This window comes from Tupaia chinensis, unplaced genomic scaffold (genome assembly GCF_000334495.1).
Source record: "Tupaia chinensis unplaced genomic scaffold, TupChi_1.0 Scaffold000275_1, whole genome shotgun sequence".
Taxonomy (NCBI): domain Eukaryota; kingdom Metazoa; phylum Chordata; class Mammalia; order Scandentia; family Tupaiidae; genus Tupaia; species Tupaia belangeri.
In genome coordinates, this window is record NW_006159757.1 from 289,754 (window position 1) to 303,838 (window position 14,085).

Below are 14,085 nucleotides of genomic sequence, written 5' to 3' on the forward strand. Positions count from 1 at the left end.
ATGGTCATGCCACAATCCCTTCTCCATTCTCCTCTCGGGATCTGAGACAAGCAAGCACACACGCCCAGTGTGATTAAGCCACCAGAGCTGGGACTTGAACCGTGGTCGACTACATGGGAGTCCAGCGACATAGCCATTACTTCAACTGCTGGTCCCTGACAATTTGTTTTGATATAAGATTTAAATGGAAATTTTTATATTTAAGAATTATTTTATTTATTATTATTATTTTAATTTTTGTGATAGGGCATGCATACTCACAAAAGAGAAAGAGAGAAAGTAAGCTATCAGGTCTGGGACTCAAATTGGGGTCAGCCACGTAGGATATCCATGCCCCCTTTTATTAGAAAAAAGCTGTCATAATTCTGTCTTTTTTTCTCCCCACATATGCTACCTACCCTCACTCTCCCCATACTTGCCATGTCTAAGTAGAAGCCAAAGCACCAAGGATGCTATTCAAATCTCTTATGAACACAAAATTCATTTATGTTTTATATACACACTAAACACATAGCTTGAAGACAATTTTTTAATTTATTTTTTAAAAAATATTTAATTTTATTTATTCATTCATTTGTTTTAATTTGACCAGAGAGAGACAGATAGAGAGGAAGAGAAAGTGGGAAAGCAAGCCACCAGGTCCAGGACTTGAACTGTGGTTGCCCATGTGGGAGTGTCGAGTGCCTTAACCATCATGCCACCTGCTGGTCCCCCAACAATTTTATTTTTTAAAGAATTATTTTATTTAACTTTATCTGTTTATCCATTCATTCATTTATTTTAGTTTGACCAGAGAAGGACAGAGCAAGAGAGTAAAAGAGACAGAGAGAGAGTGAGAAAGCAAGTTGCCAAGTCCAGGACTCAAGCCACGGTTGGCCATGTGGGAGTCCAGCGCCCTTAACTACCCACCATCTATCAGCCCTGTTAATTTTATATAATATCTGGTATTGCAGAATTCTGATTGCAACCATCACATGAGGTTAGGTCTGGAATTTTCCATTTGTGGCATCATGTTAGTAATCAAAGTTTCAGATTTTGGATGGAGCGTTTCGTATTTTACATTTTCTAATTAGAGATGCTCAACTGTAATAGCAAAACACTATGAAAGGTCTAGAACTCTCTTAGATTGCCACAGTATTCTATACTGACTTTAAAAAAACACTTTTTTTATTCGTTATCATTAGGGTACATGTACTTGCTGGAGAGAGACAGAAAGAGAAAGACAAGAAAATTGATAAAACACCCACCCACAACCCCAAAGGGGATGACCACACTGCAATTCCTTCTTCTCCATTCTCCTCTCTGGATTTGGGACACACATGCACACGTGCCTGGCATATTTCCCAAGTCACTGAGTCTGAAATGCGAACCATGCACTTGGCCATGTGGGATCCAGCTGCCTTAACCACACCACCTGGCTAGCCTGTATGTTGGCATTTTAAGGCTGCTAAAAGTAGGTCTGGTGAGAAATAAGAAAATTTAAAATTCAAAGTCTGGTACCAAAAGTTAAAAAATTAAAATTTAGATGCCAGCAGATTGTGCGGTGGATAAGATGCTGGACTCCCACATGGCTAACTGTGGTTCGAGTCCTGGACCTGGCAGCTTCCTTTCTCATCTTCCTTTTCTCTCTCTCTTTGTCTCTCTCTGGTCAAATTAATAATAATAATAATAATAATAATAATAATAAAATGAAATAAATAATTATTAAAATATTAAAATTCAGCTTGTATAAACATTAATACTAAGCATTAATATTTCACTAATGTAAGTATCTGCTGTGTTCACCCTTTTGCAATTACTACATATAAAAAAGTCATAAGAAATAAGCCCTGCTTAGATGTGGTGTTTTTACTTGGGAATAGAAATAATTACTACCTAGATCATCCACACTCTGCTAACCACGGGCATACTGCCTTGAACAGGCTCACATAAGTTCTTAGCCTTGGTTTTCTGGAGTTAGGAAAAAAAAGATGTGACATGTCATGGCTTCTATGGTCTCTTCCAGTTGTGATCTTCCATGCGTCTCTGGAATCCTCCTTAGGAAACCTCTATTACTCTTATGTGCAAGACCCCATGCCTTAGTTCCATTTCCAAATCAGAAATTATTTATGCTTGAGATTATCACAAATACATTGCATCACACCAAAAATTAGAAACATACACACATATCCATCTTAATAGAACAGTGCAGGGACCAACCGATGGCACAGTGGCTACACCGATGGACTACCACATAGTTGACCACGGTTCAAGTCCTGGACCTTGCAGCTTAAACACACACTGGGAGCGTGTGTATGCATGCCTAAGATCCCAAGAGAAGAATGAAGGAGAAGGGACTGCAGAGCGGCCACCCTCCCTGTGGGATGATTTCTCATTTTCTGTCCTTTTCTCTGTCTCTCCAGTAAGTGCATATGCCCTATGGCAAAAATCTCTCTTAAAAAGAAAGGAAAAACTAGTACAGTGTAAAAATAACACTTTAAGACTAACTTTTAAAGAAAAATCTTAAGGGACCAACAGTTAGAGTGATGGCTATGTTGCTGGACTCCCATGTAGTCGACCGTGGTTGGAGTCCCAGACCCGGTGGCTTAAAACTCACGCCGGGCATGTGTATGTGCATGCCCAAGATCCCTAGAGGAGAATGGAGGAGAAGGGATTGTGGCGTGGCCATACCCCCTGGGGGGTGATTTCTCGCTTTCTGTCTCTCTGTCTGTCTCTGTCTGGCAAGTGTACGTGCCCTATAGCAAAAACCTCTCCAAAAAAAAAAAAAAAAAGAAAAATCTTAATTTCTCTCAGTAATTTATGGCATGATTAAATATCATCTGCAGATTTTCCAAACTAGCAATAAGGGATCAAATTTTAGTCGACACAATTGAAGTTGAGTTTTAACTTTTCCCTTTCCCTGCCCTCTCTATGATACATCTCCCAAAGCAATTGATAACAGGTCCACAGTTTGGCTAGCAGAACGAAAGCCAGCATCAGAACAAACTGTGGATGGACCACAGACCAACTAATCCATACTTTTTTTTTTTTTTTTTTGGGGAGGTTTTTGCTGTAGGGTGTGTGCGCTCGCCAGACAGACAGAGAGAAACAGAGATAGAAAATGAAAAACCATCCCTCGGGGGGATAGCCATGCTGCAATCCCTTCTCCTCCATTCTCTACTCAGGATCTTGGGCACGCACACACATGCACCTGGCGTGAGTTTTAAGCCACTGGGTCCGGGACGCGAACTGCAGTCAACTACGTGAGAGTCCAGTGACATAGCCATTACGCTAACTGCTGGTCCCTCCATGCAATTTTTTTTAAAGAAAGGTACAGGTATTAGCTGGCAAAAGGACGTGCCCCTCGCACTATCAGGATTCACATGAACAAGTCCCCTGTTAGGAAACCACGAGCCTTAGAAAAAAGCGACCTATGTATCATGGAAGAGTTAGGTCTGTGCACTTTCTCTAAATGGCTCATACCAAAGAAATGTAAATTTGGAGGAATGAAAACAATAAAAGGAGAGATACTGCTTAGCCTAGAATCAGGAAGCAGGCAGGTAAATGTCAGACTATGCTTTATTAATAATCATCACGTTTACCTTCTTGGCAGAAGGACATTTACAATAATAGATTTTTTTTAAAAACCACCTTATCGTAGGGTAGGAAAAAGTTTTAACTGTAAAAAGTGTTTTTTATATCGGTAGAGGGCACATGGACTTGCCAGAGAGAGAGAGTGAAAGAGAGTGCAAGTGAGCTATCCTATTGGGGCATGATCACTTGCAATGTCTTCTCTTCCATTCCACCAGGATTTGTGGCAAGCACGCATAAGAGCCTGGCATGTTTTTCAAGCTGCTTTGGCCAGGATTCAAACCATAGTCAGCCATGTGGGATCCAGCTCATTCTGCATAGTTCAGGTACTTCACTACAGGGTCAGCCTAGAAATAGAGTTTTCAACAGGGAGATACAAGACCATGACATCAGAATATGTGTTACTTTCTTCTTTACAACTGTGAGGATCTCTTAACTATCCATGGGAAATCATGAATCCACTTACTTGGCTAAAGAAAACTTTACAAGATACTCTTTAAAAAATTTCCTTTCATCTTACTACTGAGACTCTTTCCATTCCTTTCTGGGACTATTCTCATGGCTTATTTTTTAATCTTTCTCTAATCCCATTATTTGCTACTATCTTTCATTATCGTTTTATTTTTTAAGAGAGATTTTTGCTATAGGGCACATGCACTCACCAGAAAGATGGAAAGTGAGAAATCACCCCCCAGGGGATGGCCATAACACAATCCCTTCTCCTTCATTTTCCTCCTTGGATCTTGGGCACACACGCACATGTGCCTAGCATGAGTTTCAAACCACCAGGGGACTTGAACCACAGCTGGCCATGTAGGAGTCCAGTGACATAACTACTATACCATCTGCTGGTACCTATCTTTTATCACTTTTGAACACTTACCATTGGCCTTCATGTAACACAGCTGTCTTTCAAGATCTGTATAATCTGGGAACCAGCAGTTAGCGTAATGGCTATGTCGCTGGACTCCCACGTAGTCGACTGCGGTTCAAGTCCCGGACCCGGTGGCTTAAAACTCATGCTGGGCACGTGTGTGTGCATGCCCAAGATCCCTAGAGGAGAATGGAGGAGAAGGGATGGCGGCGTGACCATCCCCCCTGGGAGGTGATTTCTCACTTTCTGTCTCTATGTCTCTGTCTGGCGAGCACACACGCCCTATAGCAAAAACCTCTCAAAGTGAGAGTCCAGTGACATAGCCATTACGCTAACTGCTGGTCCCTCCATGCAATTTTTTTTAAAGAAAGGTACAGGTATTAGCTGGCAAAAGGACGTGCCCCTCGCACTATCAGGATTCACATGAACAAGTCCCCTGTTAGGAAACCACGAGCCTTAGAAAAAAGCGACCTATGTATCATGGAAGAGTTAGGTCTGTGCACTTTCTCTAAATGGCTCATACCAAAGAAATGTAAATTTGGAGGAATGAAAACAATAAAAGGAGAGATACTGCTTAGCCTAGAATCAGGAAGCAGGCAGGTAAATGTCAGACTATGCTTTATTAATAATCATCACGTTTACCTTCTTGGCAGAAGGACATTTACAATAATAGATTTTTTTTAAAAACCACCTTATCGTAGGGTAGGAAAAAGTTTTAACTGTAAAAAGTGTTTTTTATATCGGTAGAGGGCACATGGACTTGCCAGAGAGAGAGAGTGAAAGAGAGTGCAAGTGAGCTATCCTATTGGGGCATGATCACTTGCAATGTCTTCTCTTCCATTCCACCAGGATTTGTGGCAAGCACGCATAAGAGCCTGGCATGTTTTTCAAGCTGCTTTGGCCAGGATTCAAACCATAGTCAGCCATGTGGGATCCAGCTCATTCTGCATAGTTCAGGTACTTCACTACAGGGTCAGCCTAGAAATAGAGTTTTCAACAGGGAGATACAAGACCATGACATCAGAATATGTGTTACTTTCTTCTTTACAACTGTGAGGATCTCTTAACTATCCATGGGAAATCATGAATCCACTTACTTGGCTAAAGAAAACTTTACAAGATACTCTTTAAAAAATTTCCTTTCATCTTACTACTGAGACTCTTTCCATTCCTTTCTGGGACTATTCTCATGGCTTATTTTTTAATCTTTCTCTAATCCCATTATTTGCTACTATCTTTCATTATCGTTTTATTTTTTAAGAGAGATTTTTGCTATAGGGCACATGCACTCACCAGAAAGATGGAAAGTGAGAAATCACCCCCCAGGGGATGGCCATAACACACTCCCTTCTCCTTCATTTTCCTCCTTGGCATGAGTTTCAAACCACCAGGGGACTTGAACCACAGCTGGCCATGTAGGAGTCCAGTGACATAACTACTATACCATCTGCTGGTACCTATCTTTTATCACTTTTGAACACTTACCATTGGCCTTCATGTAACACAGCTGTCTTTCAAGATCTGTATAATCTGGGAACCAGCAGTTAGCGTAATGGCTATGTCGCTGGACTCCCACGTAGTCGACTGCGGTTCAAGTCCCGGACCCGGTGGCTTAAAACTCATGCTGGGCACGTGTGTGTGCATGCCCAAGATCCCTAGAGGAGAATGGAGGAGAAGGGATGGCGGCGTGACCATCCCCCCTGGGAGGTGATTTCTCACTTTCTGTCTCTATGTCTCTCTCTGTCTGGCGAGCACACACGCCCTATAGCAAAAACCTCTCAAAAAAAAAAAAAAAGATTTGTATAATCAATATCACGGTCTTGAAAATGCACCCAGGTTAATATACCATCTTAAAACCCTAGGAAAGTCTATCTAATGGCCTTTGCATAGCAATCTGTGCAATTAAAAGGAAAAGTACTCTGCAGAGATCATTATAATGCATAATTCAGTAAAGCTGAACAGAACCATTAATGCTTCAGCTCCACCCTGAACCGGGAGGCAGACATCCAAAACAAATCCTTACCTCCCACCCCCTACCTCGTGTGGCACAGAACACAGGAGGCCGGGAGGCCCCGACAGCTTGGTGGGCTTCACTGTGCTCTATCCATAGAAAACAGCAGCAAGAATGGGCGAGCAAGCGTGAGAGAGGAAGGTCAGAGGGGGCTTGAGAGCTTCACGAAGTCAGCAAGATGAAGGCCTAAATTTCAAAATCTCTTCTAAAAAATAGAGAGGCAAGACATTTGTGGGACGCAGTAACGGTTTATTGCCTGTTGATGATAACATGTATAGTATTCTCAACTGGATGGGTCTGAGGTGTATTTCCTGTTGGGTAAATTCTCTTCACAAGCCAAATGATGTGTAACAATCGAATGCATAAAAATAATATAAAGTAAAATAAATAATAATACATGATAAATACAAAAAAAAATACAGAAAACAAACTCTTCTGATGCTTCACTACACAAAAGTTAAAGGCGGGAGAGGGAAGCAAGGAGCAGACCTGGGAAGCCTAGTATGGTTTAAGAAGGCTGGTGAGCCACGGTTGTAAGGAGCCCTGAGTGTCCTTTCTTCCAGCCTCCCCCAACCCCCACCCCGAGTCATGCATGTAGCTGCTGCCATAAGCATCTGCCTTGAAAGCAGCTGTCCAGAGCTCTAGCTTCTGATCTCAACTTCTTCCAACTCTAGGACCCTCTAGGCAGACTATCTCAAACAGGCAAGCTGCTTCTGGAAGCTTCCTTCTCGGCTTCAGTGTGACAGACCTCAATAGGCTGAAGCCAGTTATCTATTCACCAAAGACAAGGGAGGAAAACAATGGAAGATATTCTCTCCCAGAGAGTAGAAAATTATTTCATATATCTCAGGTGGTCATTTCTTCAGAGAATACTACCTCAAAAATATTTAGATAATACTAATTTCCTCCAAAAGATGCGACCTAATGCTCTTTGAACTGTAAGACAAATTAAAGGATCAGCTGTGGCAAATCTTATCAACAATGAAACAACTCCAACACAAATAAAAACTTATTCAAGCAGAATGTTTTCATCATCTCATTAGCAGGAGATGAATAAGATTACTGATAGGAACTACAATACTTTCCTAAATAACTCTTCCATGCTTAGATTATCCTGTATCATCCCCCCTTTTCTATTATTTTTTCCCTTTTTCATTTTATTTTCTTTTATACATTCAATTAATTATTATTTCTTACAAAATAGATATTTCAACCAGTGAACTTTTCTCCCTACTACAGTTGATAAAACTACAAAATATCTTCAATCTATTATTTTCTTTCCATTTTATTTCTTTGCTTTCGTTCTCTACTCATCAAAGAAATTAGAGAGCAATAAAGTTCAAGGTAAAATCTTAAGAAAAATCAGTGATATCCAGAATAAATCTCCTTTCAGTCAATCTGGTGTTCTATCCTCCAAAGAGCTGTTAAGCATCACGTCTGAAAGAAAATGGACAGATGTCCATCTCAACAAATAATAGCCAGTGAGCCTGGGAGTACTGGCAAGGACTTTAGATGTGTTCTAGTTTGTTTTATCACTAACTCCCAGTATCTGGGGCTACAAGCATATTCCACCACATTCAGCTTTCAGGTCAGGCTGGGAATTGAACCTGAACCTCACATGTGGCCTCAGCCTGTGGAGCAAGAGAATGATGTGTAACAATCGAATGCATAAAAATAATATAAAGTAAAATAAATAATAATACATGATAAATACAAAAAAAAATACAGAAAACAAACTCTTCTGATGCTTCACTACACAAAAGTTAAAGGCGGGAGAGGGAAGCAAGGAGCAGACCTGGGAAGCCTAGTATGGTTTAAGAAGGCTGGTGAGCCACGGTTGTAAGGAGCCCTGAGTGTCCTTTCTTCCAGCCTCCCCCAACCCCCACCCCGAGTCATGCATGTAGCTGCTGCCATAAGCATCTGCCTTGAAAGCAGCTGTCCAGAGCTCTAGCTTCTGATCTCAACTTCTTCCAACTCTAGGACCCTCTAGGCAGACTATCTCAAACAGGCAAGCTGCTTCTGGAAGCTTCCTTCTCGGCTTCAGTGTGACAGACCTCAATAGGCTGAAGCCAGTTATCTATTCACCAAAGACAAGGGAGGAAAACAATGGAAGATATTCTCTCCCAGAGAGTAGAAAATTATTTCATATATCTCAGGTGGTCATTTCTTCAGAGAATACTACCTCAAAAATATTTAGATAATACTAATTTCCTCCAAAAGATGCGACCTAATGCTCTTTGAACTGTAAGACAAATTAAAGGATCAGCTGTGGCAAATCTTATCAACAATGAAACAACTCCAACACAAATAAAAACTTATTCAAGCAGAATGTTTTCATCATCTCATTAGCAGGAGATGAATAAGATTACTGATAGGAACTACAATACTTTCCTAAATAACTCTTCCATGCTTAGATTATCCTGTATCATCCCCCCTTTTCTATTATTTTTTCCCTTTTTCATTTTATTTTCTTTTATACATTCAATTAATTATTATTTCTTACAAAATAGATATTTCAACCAGTGAACTTTTCTCCCTACTACAGTTGATAAAACTACAAAATATCTTCAATCTATTATTTTCTTTCCATTTTATTTCTTTGCTTTCGTTCTCTACTCATCAAAGAAATTAGAGAGCAATAAAGTTCAAGGTAAAATCTTAAGAAAAATCAGTGATATCCAGAATAAATCTCCTTTCAGTCAATCTGGTGTTCTATCCTCCAAAGAGCTGTTAAGCATCACGTCTGAAAGAAAATGGACAGATGTCCATCTCAACAAATAATAGCCAGTGAGCCTGGGAGTACTGGCAAGGACTTTAGATGTGTTCTAGTTTGTTTTATCACTAACTCCCAGTATCTGGGGCTACAAGCATATTCCACCACATTCAGCTTTCAGGTCAGGCTGGGAATTGAACCTGAACCTCACATGTGGCCTCAGCCTGTGGAGCAAGAGCAGGTTTAGCATGCATAACTGGGCATTTCACTCACATCTCTGACATCCACTCTCAGCTATGAACACCTTCCTCAAGTACTTAGGTTCAACAAAAATTAATCTATTTTCCTCTTTATCAGTGGCAACCCTACAGCCTCCTATTGCAACGTGGCATTTGCCAAATAAGTTTTCAAAAGGAAAATGTAAAATGAATAAGTTCTAGATTAGACTAAGAAAGGGCAGGGTGGAAAAGAAAAAATTCTGAGTAATAAATTTTTAAATGTAATTTTATATCTAAGATATAAACGAAAAACTAACAACTGAATGGTTCTAGGTAGCAGTTCATCTACACCACCTATGAGTACAAAACACATTGATTTATAACCTTAACATCTTTTCGACAAATCAGTACAGTTAAAGGTTTACAAATTTATTTCTCCCCAAAGAAATTAGATATAACTCTTAAAATTGCAACCAGTTTTTTCAGCAAAAACACTTTTCTCAAGACCATGCAAAACACCAGTCCGCCCTGAACCATGAAAGATTTAAGAGTCTAGACGAGATCCAACTGCAAATATTAAGAAAATAAAATCACAATGTTTAGTCTGCTCACCTCAAATGATCTTTCTGATTTCCCTTTCAGTTTTCCAAGCTCTTCTTTCAATTTCTCATTTTCGTGACTCAAGGCTATTAGGCGTTCTTTGGCTTCTTTGCTCTGTAGCTCAAAAAACTGGCGTTCTTCCTTCTGTTTCTCTGTCCAGGCTGAAAGCTCCTCAAATCGCCCTTTCATAGCTTGATTGTTTAGCTTCATGGCTTCTATGCAGGGTTCAGAATGAGGGAGTCACATGCCAGGCAGGAGAATAGGCTTAATGTGATGAACCAAGCCTCCCCATGGTCCACTTTGCAACACAGCTCTGAATCTAAAGATGCTGCTATGGTTTGTATCTTCCCCAAAATTTAAGTATTGAGATTTGGCTATGAAGGCATTAAGAGGAAATTTAACATCTTTGTGGTACTGAAAGGTAGGGCCTCTGGGAGTATATAAGTGATTATGGTGGGGCTCTATAATTGACTCATAGAGGGTTTACAAGGAGAGGAATGAGACTAAGGCAGAGACCTCTGTATGAATTAAGCACAGAGACATGAGCTCCTATTCTCTCACAATCTGATGCCTTACATGGTCTGGGAATCCTGCCAACAGGAAACACCTTATCAGATGTGGTTCATGGGTCCTGGACTTCTAAACCATGAGTTGAATAAACCTCTATTCACCTAAATCACCCAGACTTAGGTATTTTCTGTTATTAGTGATAGAATGGACTAGAACAGATGCCATGCTTGGTCTGGGTCCAAGGGTCAGCAAAAAGACTATATAGTAAGGGAAGTAAGATTTGCTTCCACATAGGACTAGACTAATGGGACTAAGTCATATCTAGTACTTGAAGTCCCAAGAAGGGTTGGTCCCACAGTTTTGTGGTTAAGATCCCACATGGCCAACCATGGTTCAAGTCTTGGCCCCCAGTGACTTGAAAAACATGCCAGTTGTGTGTGTGTGTGTATATATATATACCCAAAATTATGAAAGGATGGAGAAATAGGGGAGAATGGACTATAGCTTGGATATACCCCATTAGGGGGGTGCATTCTCCTTCTCCCTCTCTCTGTCTCTGGTGAGCACACACATACTTTCTGGCAACTAAAAAGAAAAGTCTCAAGAAAATTAAATTGATTTGGCTACTACCACGGCAGCTCAAATATCCATTAATAATTAGGGGACTGAGGAAGGTCTTATCATTTTAAATGTGAATACCAGTCCTGCCAAAAGACATGCCTTGAGATACCAGCATTTGCCTTAATAAGGTAATATGTAGAACTAATTCTAATCACAACAGCCTTTCTTTCCTTTTCCTTTTAAGTGGGCCAAATATTATTATGCTATTTCCCTGAGATACCCAGAATATTCTTTGTTCTTATCTATATCCAAAAGCAAACATTGGAAGCCCTTTAGCCTTACTAAAAGTTAAATCCTATGCTCTTCCTCCACCCTCCTCCAGGGAAACAGACAGGGAAGGGAGCTAACCTTGAAACCTATTACAGAGAGATTACATGTCATGGAGACCTGGGGAACAGGGCGTGCAGGCCCTAGCTGCTGCTCACCTTTAAGCTGATGGTTCTCAGTGAGGAGCTCTTTCATCTGCTGCAGCAGCTCCTCTGGGGTGAATGTGTCCAAGTTTGGGTGAGCCAGATTAGGGGGTCCATTTCCTGTGGTTTCATTGGGGCTGTCCCCCTTTTGAGTCAGGCAGCTGAGAGGTTGGTGGGACATGACAGCAGTTCCTAGGAAGAGTCATAAATTGAAAATATAGGGGCCGACTGATGGTGTGATGGTTAAGGGCACTGGACTCCCACATTGCTGACTGTGGTTCAAGTCCTAGACCTGGCAGCTTGCCTTTTCGCTCTCTCTCTCTCTCTCTCTGTCCCTCTCTGGTCAAAATAAAATAAATAAATGAATGAATGAATTTCAGTAAAATAATTCTTTTTTTTTTTTTGAGAGTTTTTTTTTTTTTGCTATAGGGCGCGTGCGCTCGCCAGACAGACAGAGAGAGACATAGAGACAGAAAGCGAGAAATCACCCCCCAGGGGGGATAGTCACGCCGCAATTCCTTCTCCTCCATTCTCCTCTCGGGATCTTGGGCACGCACGCACACGCGCCCAGCGTGAGTTCTAAGCCACTGGGTCTGGGACGCGAACCGCGGTCCACTACGTGGGAATCCAGTGACATAACCATTACGCTAACTGCTGGTTCCCAGTAAAATAATTCTTAAAAAAAAAAAAAAAGAAAATATAGCTGTCTTCCTCAGCAAGGGGTCCCCATGAGTCCACAAATCCATTAGCAATTGCTAATATTTATTCCAAAATTCACCTTTCTTTCAATTACATTTTGAACATTTTGATTCTTCCTTTTAAACAAAAATATATATCCCAGCTTCAGAGAAATACATGTGTATGTGTATGCACAAGTGTGCCTGTGTATATGAGTATATAAAAGGGCACAGTGAGGAGTAAGAAAATGGGAGATGAAAAGAGCTGATATCATGATCAGAATAACTTTTGTCGACATGGGTAAAGTGGCATTAAATACATTTACATTCTCATGTAAATATTTAAGGTCACATCTCCTTATTTTGAGTGACTGTACCTTTTTTTCTTTAAAAAAGTTCATGGAGCTGGGTGTGTGTGTGCATGCCCAAGATCCCAAGAGGAGAATGGAGGAAAAGGGATTGCAGGGTGGCCATCCTCCTTGGAGGGTAATTTTTTGCTTTCTCTCTCTGGTGTGTGCATGCGTCCTATAGCAAAAATCTCTCTTTTTAAAAAAAGTGATGGAAATGCATACTATGAAAACACAGTACTTGGATTTCAATGTTTGTACCACAATAAACTCATACTTCAACCTCATCTTTCCATGAACCTCTGAAACCCCCTCATATGTTATGTGAATTATCTCTCAATAAAGCTGTTTTTAAAAAACTCTGTACCTAGGGCCGCATGTGGCAATGGTAGCTAAGGGTGCTGGACTCCACATGGCTGACCACGGTTTGAGTTCCGGACCTGGCAGCTTGTTTTTCTCACTTTTCCCTTCTCTCTGGCTCTCACTCTCCCACTTTCTTACTCTGTCCCTCTCTGGTCAAATTAAATACATAAATAGATAAATAAAGATAAATAAAAATAATTATTTAAAACAAACAAACAAAATTTTGTCTTATTTCTTGTACTTTTGATTAAGACAAAGCTAAGTTCACAGGGAGGTTAGAATTCCCCCACAGTCAGTAAGTGGCCTAACCAGATACATGGATGATTTCAAAATCTAACCTTGCAATACATAAAGGTATTACTATAAAGGTTCAGCGTTACATTTTTCAAAGTATATTCAAAAGACTAAGACATCTTGTTTAGTTATTATAGATTTGAAAATATTTTTACACATGCCACTTCATTTTGGACGAGGGTCAATGTTGACATATAAATTTAAAATAGATGGGTGAATCCAAACTCCACTTTTATATTCTATTGCTAATACCCTGAAAATCACAGGCATCTTTCTTATGGCTGCTATTGGCAAAAATGTTCATCTTCACACGTCAAGTCATGAAAATGAAGAGTCTTTTCTGTCAAGAACTGATGTGGACAGATAACAAAGCAATTATCAAGTAAAGGAATGCCTCCCTCTAACATAGTGCGTATGCACACATTCTACTGTATAAAGGTCAGACAGTTAACATCCGCTCTCTCTCTACTTATCTGACATGTAACTGTATGGTAATATTCATGTGTATGTTTAGTATTCATTTATGAGAATGAAACCACAGAGACTGTGGTGCTGCCTCTGTTCACCACTAGGAGGCAGTACCTTGGGCTCTCTGGAAGACCCCTGAAAGAAAGGACCATGAGGTAAACAGAGCTAGTGCCATTGTTGACACCTTGGCACAATGCCTATGTGGCTTCTTCCTAAAGACATGCATCTGATGACATTATGTAATGAGGGTGGCAATTTTATGAAATGAAAACAATGATAAAGCATAACATGGAGTCCTCAAAGAGCTTGTAGGAAATGCATAATATGAAATACTATGCTTATATTTCAAAAATTTTGTACATAAATACACTTGTACTTTAATTACACAGTTTTCTCTTTTTTTTTTTTT

General features: G+C 40.3%; 1 protein-coding gene across 2 annotated transcripts in view; it reads right to left on the minus strand.

The window, feature by feature from the left end:
• The window catches only part of OPTN (optineurin), a 60,430-nt gene that overhangs the window by 40,868 nt on the left and 5,477 nt on the right, over window positions 1–14,085 (minus strand). For both annotated transcript variants that reach the window (XM_014588388.2, XM_006150004.2), the window contains exons 2-3: window positions 11,543–11,719; window positions 9,999–10,201 (exon numbers count right to left, since the gene is read on the minus strand). In XM_014588388.2, coding sequence (XP_014443874.1) covers window positions 9,999–10,201; window positions 11,543–11,708 — 369 coding nt within the window. In that variant the 5' untranslated portion in view covers window positions 11,709–11,719. The remainder of the gene's footprint in view (window positions 1–9,998; window positions 10,202–11,542; window positions 11,720–14,085) is intronic.